The 23536-nt window shown below is 43.0% G+C and overlaps 1 protein-coding gene across 4 annotated transcripts; it reads left to right on the top strand.

The window, feature by feature from the left end:
- Nucleotides 1-120: 120 nt before the first annotated feature.
- Nucleotides 121-22847, top strand: KDM4A (lysine demethylase 4A). Of its 4 annotated transcripts, none has more exons than XM_077275920.1 (22): nucleotides 121-366; nucleotides 4520-4701; nucleotides 5394-5569; nucleotides 5992-6106; nucleotides 6221-6414; nucleotides 6500-6549; nucleotides 6756-6859; nucleotides 6970-7107; nucleotides 7269-7450; nucleotides 8264-8439; nucleotides 9091-9383; nucleotides 9536-9656; nucleotides 9763-9941; nucleotides 10580-10772; nucleotides 18457-18533; nucleotides 18620-18675; nucleotides 18838-18946; nucleotides 19094-19279; nucleotides 19738-19905; nucleotides 20365-20484; nucleotides 20641-20733; nucleotides 21057-22847. In XM_077275920.1, exons 2-22 carry the CDS (start codon nucleotides 4564-4566, stop codon nucleotides 21195-21197), a joined length of 3009 nt encoding a protein of 1002 aa, XP_077132035.1. In that variant the 5' UTR covers nucleotides 121-366; nucleotides 4520-4563; the 3' UTR covers nucleotides 21198-22847. The 4 variants fall into 4 exon arrangements, with proteins under 4 accessions (XP_077132035.1, XP_077132038.1, XP_077132036.1 ...); XM_077275923.1 differs by lacking the exon at nucleotides 121-366 and adding an exon at nucleotides 600-668; XM_077275921.1 differs by lacking the exon at nucleotides 121-366 and adding an exon at nucleotides 702-853.
- Nucleotides 22848-23536: the final 689 nt, after the last annotated feature.

Here is a 23536-nt window from a genome sequence, read left to right on the forward strand (position 1 = left end):
GACTGCTGGACCACTCAGTCCTCCTGTGATTGGACGAGAGCTTCTCGCCGCTTGTGCGTCACAGCCTATCAGCAGCCCCCTCACCTCAGAAGAGGACTTCTTTGCTTGCCTTATTGGCCGACTGCTTTCGGCTAGCGTTGAGAGCACTGCGCAGCCGCAGTACGGAGAAAACGAAAGACGACGGAGGAAGCAGCTCCGGGTGATTCTGCTGTTATCTGTGAGGAACACCGAGAAACTGGCCGGGATCAGCCCCGGGGGTCACATCGGGGCCTCCTTTGCTCACTCGCTTGCGCTGTTAGGGGCTTAGAGGGGAGAAAAAAAAGATCAAGTCTGGATCTGCATCGTCAGGCGACGCGCCCCCCACAGGTCAGTACCAGTTCTTCTACCGCCCTCCCCTCAGTCGTTGTTACCGCACATCACAGGGCGAGAGCTCCGGGAAAGCCCGAGAGATTGATCCCGGTCTCGGCCAATAGGAGAGCTGCGCACGTTTCCCTATTCTTGGTTTCCGGTTCCACAGCTCATTAGCCAATCACATTCTAGGAAAATGTTTATAGCCCGCCTCCTTCTGACGTCATTTCCGGAAGCGAGTATCACTCCTGGTTTTTGTCCTCTCGGGAGTGGCTGGAGCTAGGAATTCCTCAGCCAATCCCGGAGAAGCGGCATGCTGGGTAATGTAGTCCCCGGAGCAGACTTGTGTCATACGTGCTGCTCCTGTCAGAGCGACGTCCGTGGAGGCTCAGGAGCAGAGGCCCGGGCCGCCCAGGACTCCCCCCAGGGGCGAATATTGGCCGTTAATTATCCCCTCGTCGTCATAGAGACAGAACTTTGCTGCAGTTTCTCTGTTGCCAGAGCTGTAAGTGAGGGGCGCGGTATGGAGGGGTTAGGGGGATTCTATATGGCTCCATTCACATCCCGAATACTGAGAAATTGTGTCTAGGGGTGGGGGACTCCAATGGGGCGGAATTGAGGGGGATAAACCCAAAAGCCTGCAATTCCAGGGAGGTGGATTGTTCACTGTGATAAGTGATCTTGTGCTACAGGTCGGTTTGGTTTTCTACGTGGGATTTGAGTCACTACAGGGGCTTTTCTGATGGCCGTAGGAAAAAAACATCTGTCAGTAGCATTTTATGAATACTTGTATATAAATATGTATTAGTGCAAAGCCGTAGATTGAGCCCCAATGGGGACAGTGATAATGTCTGTAAAGTGCTGTGTGAGCAAAGCATGATAAATAGTGATGGGATAGCTGACTTTCTGATATTTTTCTTACTTTTTTGAGGGATGGTGACATTACCATAAAACTGTGATTCTCTTTGTTTTTTTTTTGTTTGTTTTTTTATAGTCTTAAAATATTATATATATATTATTATTGTATTAGTTTGGACAATTCACAATCTGTAAATTGGCTTTTTTTTCATTGCGGAAGTTTGAAACTTGTATTGTATGTGTGTATGTATATATGTGTATATATGTGTATGTATGTTTAAAATATATATATATATATATATATATATATATATATATATATATATATATATATATATATATATATATATATATATATATATATATATATATATATATATAGTGTGTATAGAGAGATATCTCAACTTAAAATGTGGCTACTTTGAAAAACCTAGAATATAAGACATATTTTCAGTTGTTTCACACTTTTTTGTTAAGTATATAATTCCACATGTGTTAATTCATAGCTTTGATGCCTTCAGTGTGAATGTACAATTTTCATAGTCCTGAAAATGCAGAAAAATCTTTAAATAAGGTGTCCAAACTTTTGCTCTGTACTGAGATATATATAATCTCAGTACAGAGCCAAAGTTTGGACACACCTTCTTACTTAAAGGGAACCTGTCACCCCGTTTTTTCCGTATGAGATAAAAATACAGTTAAATAGGGCCTGAGCTGTGCATTACAATAGTGTATTTTGTGGACCCTGATTCCCCACCTATGCTGCCGAAATACGTTACCAAAGTCGCCGTTTTCGCCTGTCAATCAGGCTGGTCTGGTCAAATGGGCGTGGTGACATCGCTGTTCCTTCCCCAGGTCTTGCTTAGTTTTCCGTTGGTGGCGTAGTGGTTTGCGCATGCCCAAGGCCCGAATCCACTTCATAGGTGTGGAAAAAGAGCGCGATCTGCGCTATTCCCCTGGTGATCGGTGGGGGCGGCCATCTTCCTGTGGCCGCGCGTGCGCAGATGGAGCGCTCTGCTGCCCGGGGCTTCAGGAAAATGGCCGCGGGATGCCGCGCGTGCGCAGATGGAGATCGCGGCGGCCATTTTCCTGAAGCCGAGATGCGAACTCTGCTTCAGGAAAATGGCCGCCGCGATCTCCATCTGCGCACGCGCGGCATCCCGCGACCATTTTCCTGAAGCCTCGGGCAGCAGAGCGCTCCATCTGCGCACGCGCGGCCACAGGAAGATGGCCGCCCCCACCGATCACCAGGGGAATAGCGCAGAACGCACTCTTTTTCCACACCTATGAAGTGGATTCGGGCCTTGGGCATGCGCAAACCACTACGCCACCAACGGAAAACTAAGCAAGATCTGGGGGAAGGAGGAAGGATCAGCGATGTCACCAGCCCATTTGACCAGACCAGCCTGATTGACAGGCGAAAACGGCGACTTTGGTAACGTATTTCGGCAGCATAGGTGGGGAATCAAGGTCCACAAAATACACTATTGTAATGCACAGCTCAGGCCCTATTTAACGGTATTTTTATCCATACGGAAAAAACGGGGTGACGGGTTCCCTTTAAGGATTTTTATGTCTTATATTCTAGGTTCTCCAAAGTAGCCACCTTTTGCTTTGATGACTGCTTTGCACACTCTTGGCATTCTCTTGATGAGCTTTTTTGTTAAGTATATAATTCCACATGTGTTAATTCATAGTTTTGACGCCTTCAGTGTGAATGTACAATTTTCATAGTCATGAAAATACAGAAAAACCTTTAAATGACAAGGTGTGTCCAAACTTTTGCTCTGTTCTGTGTTTGTGTATATATATATATATATATATATATATATATATATATATATATATATATATATATATATATATATATATATATATATATATATATATATATATATATATATATATATATATATACTCACTCACTCACTCACTCACTCACTCACTCACTCACTCACTCACTCACTCACTCACTCACTCACTCACTCACTCACTCACTCACTCACTCACTCACTCACTCACACATACACTCATACATATATACACTCACCGGCCACTTTATTAGGTACACCATGCTAGTAACGGGTTGGACCCCCTTTTGCCTTCAGAACTGCCTCAATTCTTCGTGGCATAGATTCAACAAGGTGCTGGAAGCATTCCTCAGAGATTTTGGTCCATATTGACATGATGGCATCACACAGTTGCCGCAGATTTGTTGGCTGCAGATCCCAAAGATGCTCCATACAAGGCAGGATGGATCCATGCTTTCATGTTGTTTACGCCAAATTCTGACCCTACCATCCGAATGTCGCAGCAGAAATCGAGACTCATCAGACCAAGCAACGTTTTTCCAGTCTTCTACTGTCCAATTTCGATGAGCTTGTACAAATTGTAGCCTCAGTTTCCTGTTCTTAGCTGAAAGGAGTGGTACCCGGTGTGGTCTTCTGCTGCTGTAGCCCATCTGCCTCAAAGTTCGACGCACTGTGCGTTCAGAGATGCTCTTAGGCCTACCTTGGTTGTAACGGGTGGCGATTTGAGTCACTGTTGCCTTTCTATCAGCTCGAACCAGTCTGCCCATTCTCCTCTGGCATCAACAAGGCATTTCCGCCCACAGAACTGCCGCTCACTGGATTTTTTTTCTTTTTCGGACCATTCTCTGTAAACCCTAGAGATGGTTGTGCGTGAAAATCCCAGTAGATCAGCAGTTTCTGAAATACTCAGACCAGCCCTTCTGGCACCAACAACCATGCCACGTTCAAAGGCACTCAAATCACCTTTCTTCCCCATACTGATGCTCGGTTTGAACTGCAGGAGATTGTCTTGACCATGTCTACATGCCTAAATGCACTGAGTTGCCGCCATGTGATTGGCTGATTAGAAATTAAGTGTTAACAAGAAGTTGGACAGGTGTACCTAATAAAGTGGCCAGTGAGTGTGTATATATATGTGTATGTATAATATATATATATATATATATATATATATATATATATATATATATATATATATATATATAGTCAAGTCCCTACAGGGGCTTAAAAAAAAATTGCTGTGTTTATTGATGGCGGCATCTAAGTAATTTGCTCTTACAATTGCAGCAGTATCTGCAGGCTATATGATGCAGCTGGCACCTATGCTGTAAGTTGCAGGCTCAGACAGAAGCTATTGTATATACAGTAAAATGTTGCAGCTAATGTGTGCCATTGTCACAGCAATGATATAGGCTATAGTCTGACTTCTGAAACCTCCTAATTTCAGTGGGCTGTTTTCTTTCTTTCTGTGTCTTATACTAATATTTTTATGTGCTCCTCAGCTTTAAGACGCTGCAAAAGCTACTGGGCATAATTCGCTAACAAGATGGCGGGAGAATACGACAGCCCGAACCCCAGCTCTAGAATCATGACCTTCTACCCAACGATGGAGGAATTCCGTGACTTTAGACGGTACATAGCGTATATTGAATCCCAAGGAGCCCACCGCGCAGGCTTGGCCAAGGTAAGCGTGCTGGAGCAGTGTTGCAATTCATCCCTGACTTTGAGCTTGTGCCTAGACACTGCAGCATATTTGAAGTGTACTGCAGTGCAAAGCCTTGGGAGAGATAGAGCCGTACCCTGATTTTCAGATTCTACAAATGATGGTCTGAAATCTGCGTAAGAAATAGTTGACATTGTGGCTTAATTGCAGTCACTGTTCGGAACTGTCTTAATATAGATGAGCTGCAGTGTAAAGCATAGGGAACAGATTAACGACCTAAGGGCTCCTTCTCACTTGCGTGAAATACGGCCAAGTCTCGCAGGTTAAAACCCGGCTCTGCCGCCGGCACTCCAGAGCGGAGCGTGCGGCCGTACAGCAATACATGGAGCTGCACGCTCTGCTCCCAAGTGCCGGCGGCAGAGCCGGGTTTTAACCTGCGAGACTCGGCCGTATTTTACACAAGTGAGTATGAGCCCTAAGCCTTTCATGACACCAACCTCCTGTTTCATCAGAAGGTGGGTGTCATTCCCACTGCTGCTTATGTTGTGTACTATAGTGCTGCTTTAAAAAAAATAAAAATAAATAAATAATGAAGACTCAACGCCTAGAAGGTAAACATTTCCTGCAGTGGTGAATTCTGTATACTGGGTGTCTGCTTTGAGGCAGACCAGGAGTATTGTGACAGCTGCACTCACTTGTAATTTCTATTTTAGGTGGTTCCTCCGAAGGAATGGAAGCCTCGAGTTTGTTACGATGACCTTGATGACCTGGTGATCCCAGCACCCATTCAGCAAGTGGTCACTGGGCAGTCAGGACTTTTCACACAATACAACATACAGAAGAAACCGATGACTGTCAAAGATTTCAGGAGGATTGCAAACAGCGACAAGTAAGTAGCCAGCAGAGATTGCATACATCACTATCCACATAAATATCTGAACCTGAGTTACAATACTTAATATATTTCCGAGTTGCATTGAGTGGCCTGCATAAGTTGCTGTGCACCCATAGCCTGTAACTCAGGAACAGTATATTATTCTCCAGAGCTGTACTCGCTATTCTGCTGGTGGAGTCACTGTGTACATACATTACATTAATTATCCTATACTGTTCCGGAGTTGCCTCCTGTAGTATACTCCAGAGCTGCACTCTCTATTCTGCTTAGTACAGTTGTATATACCGTACTGTATATTGTTTATCTGCTAGCTTGGGGTGGTATTCTTGACTCTCTAAACATTTGCCTCTAGTCATCCTGATCAGTTTCTTTAGCCCTGAGGGTCTGGATACTTATATTCTTGCTTGTTTCTGCAGATATTGTACTCCTCGTTATGCTGATTTTGAAGATCTGGAGCGCAAATATTGGAAGAACTTGACCTTCAATGCTCCAATTTATGGAGCAGATGTGAATGGATCCCTGTATGACAAGGTATTGAATTAATCCATAGCTCATGGGAGAGACACTGAGGGGCAGTATTGTTAAATCTAGGGGGGCAGAATAGCATTTTAAACATCTCCATTAATATTGGTTTTGTGCACCCAGCATGTGACTGACTGGAATATCGGCCACCTGAACACCATCTTGGACGTGGTGGAGAGGGAGAGCGGCATCACCATCGAAGGCGTCAACACTCCATATCTGTATTTTGGCATGTGGAAAACCTCATTTGCTTGGCATACAGAGGACATGGACCTGTATAGCATCAATTACCTGCACTTCGGGGAGCCAAAGTCATGGTGCGTATCTTGACCACTGCTAACCCAGCCCGATTAATAAGTGTCCGGTACCTGTTTATATACTTTACCCATTATCTCTTCCCAGGTATGCAATTCCTCCAGAACATGGCAAACGGCTGGAGCGGCTGGCCAAAGGTGAGTACAGGAAAAATCTGCTTGTCTATGACAAGATTAGAGCACAATGCTGAATAATTCAGAGGGGATCCTTTTATTTTCCAGAGGCTTAAATGCTAACACTGGCACATGTCTGAGGAGACCTAGTGGGTAATTCTGTAATTGGGGGGCCATATGTCTGCACTCGCTGCTTAGTTCATTGATCTCCCTGTGTTTTTGTGATGCAGGATTCTTCCCCGGAAGCGCGCAGAACTGTGAAGCCTTCCTCCGCCACAAGATGACTGTCATCTCTCCATTTATCCTCAAGAAGTATGGCATCCCCTTCGATAAGGTGGGAGGATTACCTAATTAATCTTTCTGTTAGGTATCGGTGAGGAGACTCGTCCAGCGTCTGCTTTTTATTTCTCGTCTTTTTTCATAATTTCCCTGTTTATCCTTCAGATCACGCAGGAAGCCGGAGAGTTCATGATCACTTTCCCTTATGCTTACCATGCTGGGTTCAACCATGGATTCAACTGTGCAGAATCAACCAATTTTGCAACTTTAAGATGGATTGAGTATGGAAAGCAGGCAGTTCTGGTGTGTATGCAAAATAAGTGATGTCTATAATGTAGATTTAAATGTCGCCACATATTGATTCATGCCACGAGCGCATGTTGTATAATGTGGCCACAACATCACAGCACTGCTCTTCTTGTAACCCGTTGTAAGGAAGGTCATTATCGACATTTTGCTTGCAGTGTTCCTGCAGGAAGGACATGGTGAAAATCTCCATGGACGTCTTTGTGCGCAAGTTCCAACCTGAGAGATATAAACTCTGGAAAGCCGGAAAGGACTTCAATGCCATCGACCACTCACAGCCCACCCCAGAAGCGGCCGAATTTGTTGATGATCAACAATCTGACACAGATCAAAAGAAAAGGTCTGTTAATAAGCTCATGTACAGGTATTGATCTGAAATTAACATGGCTGCCTTTAGGTGGTCTGGCAAGACCAGCCCTTTACATACTAAGGATATCTTTAAAAAAAAGAAAAATACATATTTGTGACATTAAGAGTCCCCAAAGGACTTTAATGTCTATCTCTCATAGAGGATTCCTATGGATTAATAGCCTACTATCTGCAAATACACATCGGGGCTTTCTTCTCTGTGTCACTGGGCATCTCAGTAATGAGACTCCTTCCTAAAGGATAGTATAATTTTTTCCACTGAAATTACAAGATTGAACACCAGCAATAAAAAATTAATAAAGCAATCAAGCATTTTACCCTTCACCTTTGTACAAAAAAACGTAATCCTTTTGCTCGTTCTGTCGAATCCTTAAAGAATTGGAAAATCAGTTTAGGGCTCAAATTTAGAATAAAGATTGTGCACTCTCCTCCTGCAGCAGCACTGTTCCCGGTGGTGATGTGACACAACAATATCATGGCACCGCCAGGAAAAGTAACGTTAACATTAAGATGGCGCTGCTGCTGGCGTTGAATAAAAACGGTCTTATTTTAATTTGAGGCTCGGATTTATTAAACTTGGGTTGTGCAGTAGTAGACAATGCACCCCTCTTTCAGCTGCCTGCTGGAATATTTAGATCTGCTATAGACCCCCCAAAAAAATTAATTATTCCATTTATTTCAATAATGTGCTTGCGCTGTACTGTAAAGACAAGTTGGCATTAGATGGATGGACACTATAGTTGACTTTCCAAACTTACTTGGCTTTTGTTTTGGTCCCCCCCAGCGTGACCAAACAACGCATAGGAACCAAGCGTCACCGGGTGTGTCTCGAGGTTCCAAAGGAGCTGAGCCAAAGCAAAGAATTTAAGGATGAACTCTGTCCGGACCAGTGTGATGTAGAGGCTCCCCCTGCTGAAGAACCGAAAGTGGAAGATGGTCCAGAAGATGACACTGAAGCAGGTAACAACCTCTGCAAATCTGCTCAAGTGATAGTTTACAAACAAGAACGAAAATGAAAAATGTTTGCAATAAATACAGCGAATTGTTGAAGGACAATATATCAGATAAAACAGTTTTTGCTGGTTTAGTTTCCTACTATGTACTGTCTTGTTTGAGTGGTACTTATATTGTTGGTAACTAGCAGGTAGAGATGAGGAAATGCATAGAATTGTGGTCCAATGGCCAGGTCACTATTCTATGGCCTCTGGATGGGAGCCCTGCAAACCGCCTCATGCCTGTCTGCATCCCCGCCTGCTCTTTTTATTACTTGGCCTGGTGTGACACGTTGTAGGCCCCTCGTTCCAGGCCCCCAATCCAAAGATACCAGCAGGTAGGAAGCAGTTCGCAAGGCTCCTTTCAGCGTCCATGGCACTGACTTGGACCAGGGTCCTGCAAATCCATTTGCTCCCCTCTAATAGTGAGCTAAGCTATTACCTTCTGTCATCTATAATACTGTCCATACGCTGTATATAATATTTCAATTGGTTATTTTCATTAATCTGGAAATTCCTACTGGTGTGGGGAGTGTATCTAGAATAGTTCTTTCATACAAGTGTCAATGTTGAATAAAGGTAATCAAAACTGTAAATTTCGATTTCTTTCTGATTTTAGGGTCTTCCGGACAGCAGTTTGAAACATTAAAAAATGTTGAAAGTTATGCCACCTCAGGAACATCCACCCCCATTTCTAATCCTGGGAGTCCTTCCACCAGCGCAGAGAGCTCCTCCTTGTTTTCATCCTCCCAAGACGGCTCAGATTCATCAGATACAGACTCTGATGCTCCGCATGGATCTTGCCCTAAGAAGTCTCGCAGCATGCACAGCTATGCCACAGGGCAGGGTAAAACCGCCGTGTGGAAGAAAACCAGTGCTATGGGCAGCTTTACAGAGCAGGCGCTGAAAGAGGTACGTGGCATCATGAGAAGGCTGGCATAGCCAACTGTAGGAAGTGGAAGGATTTGATTGTGTTTTGATGGTTTGTACTGGGTTTCAGACACCTTGCCACAGGGTGTGCGGTGCCATTGTCTCAAAATAAAAGGGTTTTCTTCAATGTGCAGGTGGCAGAGAAGCATCTGGACGCCCTTCAGGAGAATTTCAATGCCAAAAGCCGTCGACAGCCTCTCTCCAAGCTTCCACGTTACCACCCTCTGGTGATGAAGGATAGTGGCAGTGAAGATGGTATGTGTCCGAATACTTGTCCTTTCGAATCCAATATGAGCAATGTTTTAATGCTGCAACTGCCTCACTCCCTGTGTCTTTTTTTTTATTTTTTTGTAAACTGTAGACCAGCCTGAGCACATGATGGATGAAGAATTTGAGGAGACTGAGGCTTGGGCAAAACCCCTCGCTCAGCTCTGGAAGAACAAACCCACAAATTTTCAGGTGGAGCAAGAATACAATCTGGCTATGTCTCGGGTGTCTCCACACTGCTCCATCTGCTTGCTTTTCCAGACTTACTACCGGGTGGGTGAACGCCAGAAGTTAGGACACAGACTTGTGTGTAATGAGTAAATGTCAACTGGTGGCACAATACAACCACCGATTTGGCAAACTTTTACAGATTGGTGGTCACTTGACTGCTTGTTTACACAGGCAGACCAAAGTGAGTGATCTATATTAGATTGCTCAATGCACATAGGCGATCATCGTTCTGGTTTTTTGTTTTTTTTTTTAATTATCTGCATTGATGTAATAACGAAGACCTTTGACTTGGTTACTCAATACTTATTCGATGGCTGAAGGATGCTTTGGCCATCTCAGCCGACTCTCCCATACAGGAGCGCTCGCTTGGCCAAGTGCACTTGTGTTTTTTTTTTTGTTTTTTTTTTGTTTGTTTTTTCCAGTAAACCGCCAGCTGACATGTCGGCTGTGAGAACAATGTGATCTGCAGTCTAATCTATAACCAAACATGCCCTACCAACATCTTCCCCTGCCATCAGTAAGCCGACGTCCCCATACACATTACTGTTGCCAACCCCCACCCCCTCCCCAATATTGAAGGTTTCAGGAAACCTTAGTCTGAGTATGGGGGGCTTTTGGTTTTAGTATTAGAGTTATGTTGAACGCCGTGAATCTAACTTGTTTTTTCTTTTATCCACCAGTCTGAGCGCCCAGAACCGAACAAGACTGACACTCCTATAGGATTCCACCTCAAGACTAAGCCACTTATCCCGGAGATGTGCTTCACCACCACCAGCAGCAACTCTGATCTCAACCTGACTGTTCCTCACCTGGAGGATAATGGGACCAGTCTGCTCATAACCTGTAGAAACTGCCACGTGTGCGTTCATGCCAGTAAGTGCCACTCTGACGCCTGAAATCATGCAGATACCAGTCTGTTATGGCTAGTACTGCAATCATGGTAACATCCATAGATCAATGCAATACTGGGACAGTGGCAGACACTCGATTACATGGTCTCAATAGTGGGGCTCTTGCTGTTGATGATCAGTTTATAGGAAAAGGGACTTTTATGAACTGCGATCTTGAAACTGATAAGGGCTGTCCCACACGTCCAGATAATTCCGGTACCGGAGTTATCCGTGTCCGTGTGCCTGGGAACTCACGTAGCCCATACGTGCGGCACACGTGTGCCGCCCGTATGGCGAGTGGGTACCACACGGAACGTGTGGTACCCACGCGTGTGGTACCTTGCATCGCGGATTCATATGTTCCCTGCAGCAGCGTTTGCTGCAGAGAAAATATGAATCATAGTGTTTAAAATAAAGATCTATGTGTCCGCCGCCCCCCACCCCCTGTGCGCCCCCCGCTGTTCAGAAAATACTTACCCGCCTCCCTCGCTGCTTCCTGGTCTGGCCGCGGCTTCTAGTGTATGCGGTCACGTGGGGCCGATCATTTACAGTCATGAATATGTGGCTCCACCTCCCATAGGGGCGGAGCCGACTATTCATGATTGTAAATGATCGGCCCCACGTGACCGCATACAGTGGAAGCCGCGGCCAGACCAGGAAGGAGCAACAGCCAACGAGGGAGCGGGTGAGTATTTTCTGAACAGCGGGGGGGGGCACACAGGGGGTGGGAGGGCGGCGGACACATAGATCTTTATTTTAAACACTATTCTTCATATTTTCTCTGCAGCAAACGCTGCTGGAGAGAAGATATGAATCGCGGCTTCAGCACCAGTGGGGGGGGACAGCGCTTACTGTAGCGCTGTCTCCGGCACGCCACACGGACCCCAGACGGAGAATGTCCGTGTGAGGTCCGTGTTTTACACGGACCCATTGACTCTATTGGGTCCGTGTAATCCGTGCGCTCCCACGAACACTGACATGTCTCCGTGTTTGGCACACGGAGACACGGTCCGCAAAAAATCAATGACCTCTGCACAGATGCATTGATTTTTATGGGTCTACGTGTGTCAGTGTCTCCGGTACGTGAGGAAACTGTCACCTCACGTACCGGAGCCACTGACGTGTGAAACCGGCCTAATGCTGTTCTGTTATGTCCTAATGTGACCATTCCACTGCCGCTGAAGGCAAAATGGGGTAATTGCAGGGGGGGCGTGGCCAGCGCTACTACCGTGAAGACGTTAGGACAGTGAGCTCCCACCTCAGGTGGCCTATGTTAGCGATTAAAATAAGCCTATGCACCGGATTTCAACAACCAAAACTTTTGGAACTTCTGTGGAGCCAGTAGCTACATTGCAGAAATGTATAAAGCCAGGAAAACCACTCCAAAAGCGGGAAACCCTGTTCGGCCTGGCCCAGTCCGGAGACTCCAAGATGGCGCCGACCTAGTCACGAAGAAGAAAAACTCGGGCGCAGAAAGAGGAAGTCCCTCCTCTCCACTTCAGTCTCAGACTAAAAGACATGCAGATTTCAAAGCCAAAAGCAAAGGAGAGGCAGATCGGGAGAAGCGCGAGGACTATAAAATTAAGGCAAGTACCTCTAAAGTCCAGAAAATAAGCAGCCCGAGCCTTAGCCTGAGTTCCTGCGAGAAGAGCGCCGGTCACGAGTCCTGCCATCACGGCAGTGGCAATCCCGAATTCTCCACAAGCTCCCCTCGCTGTATGGCGAAATCCCCGAGGGAGCAGCCGATTCCCAGTGCCAGGGGTAGTGGGGAATCCCCTCATAGGAACGCCGAAATGTTGAGAGACAAAATGACCGTTTCCCAGGCTAAAATCATCAGCCCGGCGCGGGCTGCTCACTCCCGCCCGGGGTCGCGCGGTCGTTCCCGCGATCGTTCGCGGTCCCGGGAGATAAATGCTTATACATCATATAGTGACATTGGGAGTGGCCTCGCACGCGTTCTGCGCTCTTCAGCCAAGAAGACTGTGCCCATTCTATCTGAGCACCTACGGAACCTGCCTTGCTCTCTCCTATCCCCGATCAGAGCCTCATCCTCCTGCCCAAATGTGTCCTTAATCTCAGATCTGCCGCTTTCGCCCGTATCAGCGGTTACAGCGGCATTAAATCTGCAAACTCCTACATCCATTAAACATCATGAGGATCTATTAGAATGCAATAAGGATATGCCAATCCTCTCCTCCAATGACACTTCCCCACAGGCTAAGTCACCCAATACATCCCCTTCGACCAATGCACAATCCAATCCGGATTTACTAAAAGCGTTATACGCTGTGGATGCCTCTTCAGCTAATGCCTCAGAGAAATTTATTAAAGACATGATTTGTATACTTGCGCAATCCTTCCAAGATAAACTCTTTTCAGATAGACAAGCCCTACAAAAAAATATAGATGATCTGGGTGACAGAGTGGATCACCTGGAAAAGAAAATGGGCGAATTGGTCACGTCTCATAATCTACTTATAGACTCTCATTATGCTCTAGAAGAAGAGGTAGTCTTCCTCAAATCCAGACAAATAGAGCATGAAGATAGGAGCCGCAGAAATAACCTTAAATTTCGTGGAATTCCTGAAAGCATAAGAGACAAAGATCTAAATGACCATACTGTCAATATACTGAAAACTATACTTCCGCGTGCCTCTGGAGAAGATCTGCTAATCGAGAGAATTCACCGTCTCCCAAAATCAAAATATGCCCCGGAAAGAGCCCCACGAGATGTGATAGCCTTTTTTCACTATTTTACTGTAAAAGAAGAGATCCTGAAAAGAAGCAGACAAGCCCCACTGTCTAAACCATACGAAAGAGTTAAAATTTTTGCAGACTTCTCCAGGGCCACTCTACAAAAAAGAAGAGACTTATTCAGCGTAACAGACCACCTAAGAAAGAATAAGGTCCTATACAGATGGGGATTTCCCACAAAACTTTTGGTAATGAGAGACGGTGTTACCTTCGCCCTTACAGATGCCAAAAATGCGGAGAGATTTATACAGGACCTTGGCCTACCCCCCCTTCAGGGCCCTGACCGTAGAGAAAACACTAGGGAGCCTGCAAAACATCTCTCCACGGTGCATAACTTTCGTAGGGTATAATTCAATACATAGGCCATCCTGATCACTTGGCCAATTTGTTACCCCCACTTGCTAAATGAGCTGTAGCTCTTTTAGCCCCACACTCTTTAGTGTGCTTCTTCAGTTCTATATTAGTTTCGATGCGTTTATTAATGTTTATTTTTATGCAGGTCCAATTTACAGAGATCATCCTCGCCGGTTCATATTGTTATGGGATTCGTCTTTCCATGAGTTAATATTCCAGACCTCATTGAATGGATATCAAAATACTGTATGGATACCTACCAGTCGGGTTTTGGGTAATCATATTTGTCCGGTCAATGTTGTATATTTTATACATCTCTTTGCAATGAATTGTATATGGATTTAAAAATTTTATCCTATAATGTAAATGGCCTAAATCTTCCTTACAAGAGATTCACAGTATGGAGAGAGGCTATTGGCCTTAAAGCGGATATTATTATGCTTCAAGAGACCCATCTCCTGAGTGAAGATAACGCCAGATTTAAAAATAAGAAATATCCAACAATTTTCTTTGCCAATAATACAAAAAAAAAAGCGGGAGTGGCGATTGCCCTTCACGCAGATTTACAATTTATACAAACTGCTGTCCTTCAAGACCCAGCTGGAAGATATTTGGCTATATCTGGTACTCTCGGAGGTAATTCTATTACCTTAGTCAATACCTACGTCCCCAATACTAGACAGATAGGGTTCCTAAATAGCTTCAAAAAAAAACTAGAATCCTTTAGTGTTGGACATGTAATATGGGGAGGAGACTTTAATCTAATTGTAGACCCCCTTCTAGACTGCTCAGTAACACTCTCTTTCCACAAAACAAGAAACCTAAAACATTGGCTTAAAGGGACAACTCTCCATGATAGTTGTAGACTAATAAATGCTTCCTCTAGAGAATACACGCATTTTTCCCCTCAACATAAATCTTTCAGTAGAATAGACTATATCCTAACTAGTCTGTCTTTAGTAGACTCATATTTAAACTTTCACACAGGTCCTATAACTTGGTCAGACCATGCCCCAATATTATTAACGTTACATATGCCAACAAAAGAAAACTCTATGTTCAATTGGAAAATGAACAAATTTCTTATCAATTCTAAAGAAAACTCAGACTTGATTGAACTGGCCTTGAAAGATTATTTCACATTAAATGACACCAATGATATTTGCCCGGAGATACTCTGGTTGGCTCATAAGTGCACGATAAGAGGAGCAATGATACAACTAGGGGCCAAACTAAAAAGGCTGAGGAATGCAAAACAATCACAACTTATTGATAAAATTGATAAGCTAGAAGAAAATGCACAGTCAGATCCTACCTTTAACAGATTTAATGAATTGAATCTTGCAAGAGTAGAACTGAGAAATCTACTTATTTCTCAATATGAAAGAAAAAGATTAACTTTAAAAGCAGGTTACTTCACCAATAACAATAAACCCTCAAAAATTATGGCAAACAAATTTAAACCTATACGTGCCCAGAAATCAATAGATAAAATAGCTCTCCCCTCTGGTAAAGTAGTTTATAAACCAAAAGACATAGCCAAAGAATTTGAAACTTTCTACAAAAAATTATATAACCTAAAAGACCATAATGACTCTGTTGCCCCCACTAAACTGGACATCAAAAATTTCTTGGACAAAATAAACATTAGAGCTTTTTCTGAAGATCAAAAGGAATTTCTGGATACCCCTTTCACAAAGGAGGAAATATCTAGAACCATAAAAAAAACTAGTAAAAACAAGACTCCTGGTCCTGACGGTCTCCCCAACGAATATTATCAACACTATCAAGAAATACTTATCCCATATCTAACTAGGGCTTTAGAGTACATAAGACAAAATGGAAAATGTAGAGAGGATATGCTAAGAGCCCAAATAACTGTTATCCCGAAATCTAATAAAGACCCAAGTAAATTAGAAAACTATAGACCCATTTCTCTCCTTAATGCAGATATAAAACTATATGCTAAGATGATGGCTGATAGGTTACAGGACATATTACCGGAAGTTGTTCACTCTGACCAAGTGGGTTTTATAAAAGGCCGTCAGACGGCTGATAGTACTAGAAAATTGATTCACCTTATGTCTCGTTGCAATCGGATGCAGATCCCCAGTCTCTTTGTTACTCTCGATGCAGAGAAAGCTTTCGACAGATTGAACTGGGAATTTGCGTTCGATGTTCTTCAGAGGATGAACTTTGGCTCCTCTTTTATTACAGGTGTTAAGACCTTATACTCTTGTCCTTCCGCCTCAGTCGTAGTCAACAACACACAATCAGACAGATTCACTATAACAAACGGCACTAGACAGGGCTGTCCCCTGTCCCCGCTGATTTTTATTCTCAGTATAGAACCTTTGGCCCAAGCTATTAGAGACTCGGATAATATAAAGGGTATCCCCTGGGGTAATAATAAATTTAAATTAAATTTATATGCCGATGACATAATTTTGACACTCACTGATCCCTGCGACTCTCTTAAGGAAGTGTGGAGACTGTTGGGCGAGTTTGGTCTTGTCTCATACTATAAAGTAAATATGAGTAAAACTAACGTACTCTCCATATCATTAAACCCACTGATGGCCTTCTCGTTGAAACAACAGTTTGCGTTGAACTGGAATTGTTCTAGGGTTTCCTATTTAGGTATCCTTTTAACCAAAAATATAAATAAAATTTCTCTGGTCAACGCGGACTGGCTTCTTGATGACTTAGAGGAAAAAATGAAAAAAGCTTCGACACTGTCACCTTCTTGGCTTGGCAGAATTATACTTTATAAGATGCTGTACTTACCCAAGGTCCTGTATTTTTTCCGCTGCATTCCGGTCTTTCTTGCCCCTCATATTCTGTCCAGATTTTCCCAACAGTTAAATAGATTTGTGTGGAATGGAAGGAGGCCTAGGGTCAAAAAAAATATACTTGTAAAGGCAAGAGAAAAAGGTGGTGTGGCCCTTCCGGATCTGTTGGCCTATTATCATGCTACCCTTTTAGACCAAACTAAGAAATGGTTCAACATCAACAATAGCCCTGACTGGGCAAAAATTGAGAGACAACAGATGCCGAATGGTGAACCTCTCTTGCTTCTAAGAAACATCCTTTCCAATCCGAGAGATCTTAGTCTTATTTCGGATCCCATCCTACAAGCTTCACTAAAAAGTTGGATATATCTTTGTTCCAAAAAACATAGCCTTTTCCCCCATTCGATGTCAGTCCTGAAGACACCTTTTCTGCTTCCAGTGAGGCCTTCATTGAGACATCTATTTATAAATTGGTCGACTCATAAAATAAGATTCGTAGAGGATCTGTTTGAGAATAACAAATTGGCCCCATTTAACATAACCAGAGAAAGATTTAAACTATCACATTCAGATTTCATGCTCTTCCACCTTCTCAAGGAAGAATATAGGAAGACAGGTTGGACCTCGTCTAAACCAGTATTAATAAATCAATCCACTTCGAACTTCCTCAACAATCCCCCGCCTAACAACAAAAGCAGCATAGCTATTTTTTATAATATGTTGACAAAAAAATTGATATTTAATGATACAGGCTGTTTCGAAAGATGGGAGATCGCTTTAAATACCTCAATTACCCCATCCCAATGGGAGATAGCACTTAGGCTCCCAGGCAGGTCCTCTAAGTGCGCTAACATCATCGAGACTCATTTCAAATTGATACATAGGTACTATATGACACCCTCCAGGCTTAAGCACTTTAGCAAGGGAGAATCGGGCGTTTGTTGGAGAGATTGTGACCTTCAGGCTAACATCTTACATGTTTTCTGGTCCTGTCCCAAGCTTTCATTCTTCTGGACAGATATTTTCAAAATAATCTCATTAATTCATGATAACATTGTTGCCCCTGATCCGTCCTTGGCACTGCTCCTCCTCAACATGACTCAATTTAAAAATAATAAATTTTTGATATGCAATATCTTGATGTCTGCGGCTTTCCACATAGCGAAGGGTTGGAAAAGTAAGCAGGCTCCTGACATCAAAACCTTGATTATGTTTGTGGATAATCAACAAGCTTATGAAAAAATTCATTTTACACTCCACTCAACAGAGGAGCAGTTCCAATCTAGATGGGGTAAATGGAATCTCATTAAACGGGCTATGGATGATCTCTTTTTTGTTTAATTCCTGCTAGTTTCAATTCTTAGTTTCTAAAGTTTATGGTATATCTATGTTGTTTTGATTTCATTCTACTATTATTACACGGTCATGTAATTCACTATATTCTTACGATACCTGATGGAATGCTTATTTTGTATCTTTTACATGCCATTACGTGTATTATCTGTTATAACTCAATAAAAACCTTGTTTCAAAATGGGGTAATTGCAAGGGTCTGCATTTGGGAACCAGGTTTGCTCATTAGACCCTAGTTAGTCGTGTAGTCGCTTCCTGTGGATTTTTGCTGCTTTTTACAGACTGCTCATTGTTTGTTTGTTTGGTACATCTCACTCCGTTATTGGTAATTGTTAATTTCTGTATCGCTTTATTGGGGGATACAGGAAAATATTGTCGTGACTGCGAGTTGTAACCCTTATTGTATTTAACTAGGTTGTTATGGAGTCTCTAAAGATAAAGCGGTAGAAGGCTGGGTATGTTCCAGATGTGAAGAAAATGCCATGTCCGAGGTAAGGCAATGTGCCCTGTGCGGTGGATCTGTGATGCTGGGGATTTTCCTTAGTGTATTGTTTTGACGTTTGGTCTCTTTTTTTAGGATTGCTGCCTCTGCTCTCTACGTGGAGGAGCCTTACAGAAAGCCAATGATAACCGGTATGTTCCATCTCCTTTTACCAATTCACCCAGGTTTTTGCTTCTGCTTTGGGTGACCAGTAGGGTACACACTGGCACATTATCAGGGCGATGGATATCTGTTTGGTATTAGTACATTGCTCTCGTTTAATACTAATCAGGTTATTTTTGCTTTGACACTAGGTGGGTGCATGTGATGTGTGCTGTGGCTGTGGCAGAAGCGAAATTCGTGAATATTGCAGAGAGGCGTCCGGTAGACATCAGCAAAATTCCCTTGATGAGGTTCAGACTGGTAAGTTTCCATTAGGACCGTTCTTCTGGCATTTTGCATTTGATTGAAGGCTTTGTTCACTTTACAACCCTTTTTTTTTTTTTTTTTTTTTTTTGTACGTGGTCCAGAACAACGCTCTCATCTCTTGTGATCTCATTGTCTTTCTAGAAATGCGCTTTCTGCAAGAAGAGGAGAAAGAGGGTGGCAGGTTGCTGCGTCCAGTGCTCTCATGGTCGCTGCCCCACTTCATTCCATGCCACCTGCGCCCAAGCTGCTGGAGTGATGATGCAGCCTGATGACTGGCCATTCGTGGTGTTTATAACTTGCTTCAGACACAAGCCGTCCCAAAATGAGGTAATGTATACATTGTGTCCCCCTAGTCTGCTTTGCACATAAATATACGTGTATGTGCATATACATGGCACTAGCTAATGCACTAGGAGGTTCTTAAGCCTTGTTTATTTAATTGTCTTCCTTTTGAGTATAATTATTAACTGGTCCCAAGAACTGGAGCCTTGAAGAGCCCTGTGTGAATGGTTCTGTGGTTGATCATGCATATTGTTGCTCCTTTTGTTATTAACGTGCCCAGCGTTCTGCTGGTCCTCGGCACTACCATAAAAATGAATGGAGCAGCATTGTGCATGATCGATCAATGCTTCATGCCCAGTTCTTGGGATAAGTGGGGTCCCAGAGAACTCTGCCATAACTGGGGACTGGACATGGGTGTGTTATCTGTTATGTTTGGTTCTTGCTTTTATTATCTCCGTAAATTGTCTATGGTGTAACTGACTTAGTACTTCATCTAACTTCAGGGCAGAGACTCTCACCAGGACATCGTGGCGGGGCAACTTGTGATTGGCAAGCACAAGAATGGCCGCTACTATCAATGTGAGGTGATCAAGCTGACGAAGGAGACTTTTTATGAGGTCAATTTCGACGACGGCTCCTTCAGTGACAATCTTTATCCAGAGGACATTGTGGTGAGTGTTGGAGGTGGCTGTCCTGCAAAGGGCTGAAATAACATAACGTGTATGGTATTTTAGGCATTTTCTTCTGTGATCACATACAGAACATTATAGCACATGTCAGTAACGACATACAAGTGATCACTGAGCCGATTCTAGTTGTATCCAAAATCATCTGAGTCTCCCATAGCATTGACTATTGTGTGACCTCTCCTGAGCTTAGTGCAGGTCACAAAACCTATAACAAATCTCTCTTAAAACTGCTGAAAAATTACATGTATGCAGTCTTGCAGTATCCAGTGATCTAAACATGACCTCATCTTGTGACCGCATACAATTTTTTTTTTTTTTTTTTTAAGAATTGTCCACTTTTCTGTTTGGTAATAATGACCGATGCAATCTCCATGCTGCTCATACCCCTTAGCATGTGTATATTTATGTGTGTATATTTTATTTTTTTTTAATCTTCGACAGAGCCGTGACTGCCTTAAGCTGGGCCCACCGCCCGGAGGGGAAACCGTGCAGGTCCACTGGACAGACGGACTCGTCTATGGTGCCAAGTTTGTTGCATCGCACACCATTCAGATGTATCAGGTGAGCGCAGAGGGGCCTGGTAGAAAAAAATCTTTATTGTTCTATTTCCTTGCGGCTGGCTGTTCGTTTTATGATTTGATTTTTCTGGATTCATTGTAGGAAAATCTATGTAAATAAATGAACAACTTTTACAGTTCTAACTTTTTTTTTTTGAAGATTGAATTTGAAGACGGCTCTCATGTTGCCGCAAAGAGAGACGATGTGTATACACTTGACGAAGAGTTACCAAAGAAAGTAAAGACTCGTCTGGTCAGTACATGTCTTTTACAAAATCCCCCTCTACATCCTACTCTTACTTTTTCTGTCCAAATAGTTACGTGCCATAAAACGGGAAGCCCCCATGGTAATTCCTGGTTCCTAAGAGAAGGCAGATTCTATAATATTCCCACTGCATTGACAATTTTAGTATAAAGATGACGCTTCTGCAGGACAACCTCGGTTTGGTCGTTGTCTGCACTGCCGGATGCTACTTGGTGAAGACTTTATGTTGTGGGTAGAGTTTTTCCTTAAGAAACTGAGAGAAGAATCACCTGTGTTGTGTTAATATCCAATATTTTACCTTTTCCCCGCAGTCTGTGGCGTCCGACATGCGTTTTACAGAAATCTTTGCAGAAAAGGATGTGACTCCAGAAGTGAAACGACAGCGAGTCATCAACTCCAGGTATCGGGAGGACTACATTGAACCAGATCTGTATGGATCCATCATGGAGTGAGGCTTCTCGCCTAGGCTGCCTTTACCCCTTAATCCACCATACTGGAATAAAAGGGCAGTGCAAAATCCCCCCCCCCCCCCCCCGCCAACTGTCTTGTTCACTTTGGACGTTGTCTTCTGTTCTGTGATATTCTTCACTTTGGAGTATGGTTTATGAATTGAAACTTGGCAAAACATAATGGATGAATTGGTTACCTGGCGCCCTGCGTTTCATTGGAATCCACAAGGTCTCCTGAAGCCTGTGGGGGACTTGTCAGGACGTGCACCCAGAAAAGTGTTACCAGAAGTCTCTATTCATAGCGATACAATCCCCTCTTTATCCCTACAACCCTGACGCTTTTTTTTTTTTTTTTTTTTTTTCTTACCTTCTGGAGCCCAAATCGAGTGACTTTCTATGAAAAGCCTGACCTTCTTCAGAGACTCCGCTGTCACTTTATGCCCTCCTTCCTGATTTATTCTTTTGTTTTGATACATTTTTGTATTAGGAAGTTGGACCCCTTTTTTTTTTTTTTTTTTTTTTTTTTAAATATTTAAAGCCCGAGACTGTGAACTGGTCTTTACATGAAAAGAACTAGGTTTTCACTGATGAAGGCAACTTGTGCCGTCTACGGGGATTTTGAGCAACGGTTACAATATTACGGAGGGGTTAAACGGCCTTTTCTGACCCGCTGAGTGTCTACCTCTCATCTTGCAGCTAAATGTCTGTTCTGAAATGATCAAAACCTGAGTTGCTGTCAGCAGAGAACGTGCGGCCGCTGTGCTGAAAGCAGACGCAGGAATCTTATTTTCAGAATCTCGTACATACAGACATCTCATTGCAATTCCCTGCCCGCCAAGAGTAGGGGCTTTAGCTTTCTCCCCCCTGCCCTCTCTCCTACAGACACGCCAGATTTTTCACCCAGTCTAAAGGTGGAGATTGTACCTGTAATCATCTCTCTCAAAATTTAGGGTTGGTGCAAGAGAGCGAGTGCCTATATTACATTTTTTTATTTTTTTTTATTTATTTTTTTTTAATGCAGCCCCCCTTTCATTTTATTTTACATATGTGAATATATCTGGAAATTCATCTCTGAATATAATCCACATCATGGGATATTTCACGCTTTTTGATAGTATTTAAATCCCCCCCAAAAATTGCGAAGTTTGATGTAAAGTATCAGTAACCACAATGAGAGGTGGGGGGGGGGGGAGAGTGACTGCTTCCAACACACTTCAACTCCATGGTCGCTAATTTAAAAAAGCTTATTTATAAAGACATGTTTTGTAAGAATAGCTACCTAGTTCCCCTGGGAGTCCAGCTGTAGCCAGACATTCTTTTTTTAGTGGCTAGTCCTGTAGTGACCATATAGGAAGGTTGCAAGTTAAACTTATAAGCTCAAGCGTTACCATCTTGCACAGAAGAGGGAGCACGTCTGGAAGTCACCAGCATTGAGTAGATGTGGTGTGTGTGACAAGGAATCTCTGGACTCTTGGCCCTTTCTTGGTGTATAACTGAGATCGCTTGCTAGCCTTGTGCTGTCTTCTGCGGCATTGATCCCTGTTGACAAAAAAAAAAAAAATCACAAAAAAAGTTATTTTTCTTTTTAAACTAAAATTAAATTATACAGCAAAGTAGAGCATTAATTTTAGCAATAAACTTGTGTGGCGTGCAGCTATTGTGTCTGGATATTATTTGACTATGTGGTATTTAAATAATAAAAAAAAAAAAAATATTACCCGCTAATGCCGATCTCCTTCATCATTGCTCTGTGTCCAGACACCTGAATCTTTGTGAAAACGTGGTTCACCTTTTGGTCCCGATTCATCAAGACCAGCGCTGTTCAGTCATTTTACTGATGATAACAATAATAACAGGGATATATATCCATCACTCAAATCTTACTTCCTTCCTCCCTCCCCCATAAAAGTAAAAAAATATATATTTTTTTATATCTGGAGAGGGGCAGAAACAAAATGAATTAAGGTTGATTGTTAGATCTATCTCTTCATTATTTCTTTTCTTTTTAATAATTGAAAAAAATATACATATATATATTTTTTCCTCTCCATTCTTTCAAAATTGACATAGGATATTTTTATTTTTTACACACTTGTTTGATGTATAAACAACAAAATAACTGGCGCATTCAAACTAGCTTGAAAAAATGTTCCACGCGATTGTGCTAAAGCATGTAATTGTGAAACATGAATAGCAATACGGCTTTTGAATATTAGGAAGAAAATTAATGAGACGCTTTGCACAAAATTTGGCCAAATGTCTGCCCATCAACGTCAAGGTGGTCCCATAAGACTGATGGGTCCCTAAACAATTTGACGTTGGTTGATGGGCAGACATTATGT

Source organism: Ranitomeya variabilis, chromosome 8 (genome assembly GCF_051348905.1).
Source record: "Ranitomeya variabilis isolate aRanVar5 chromosome 8, aRanVar5.hap1, whole genome shotgun sequence".
Lineage (NCBI taxonomy): Eukaryota > Metazoa > Chordata > Amphibia > Anura > Dendrobatidae > Ranitomeya > Ranitomeya variabilis.

Bases quoted from the DNA above. Each gene is read 5' to 3' on its own strand.
- KDM4A (XM_077275920.1), top strand. From the start codon at position 4,564: ATGGCGGGAGAATACGACAGCCCGAACCCCAGCTCTAGAATCATGACC. The intron at 19,280-19,737 runs GTAATGTATACA...ATCTAACTTCAG, and splicing joins ACAAGCCGTCCCAAAATGAG to GGCAGAGACTCTCACCAGGA. The intron at 20,485-20,640 runs GTGAGCGCAGAG...TTTTTTTTGAAG, and splicing joins ACACCATTCAGATGTATCAG to ATTGAATTTGAAGACGGCTC.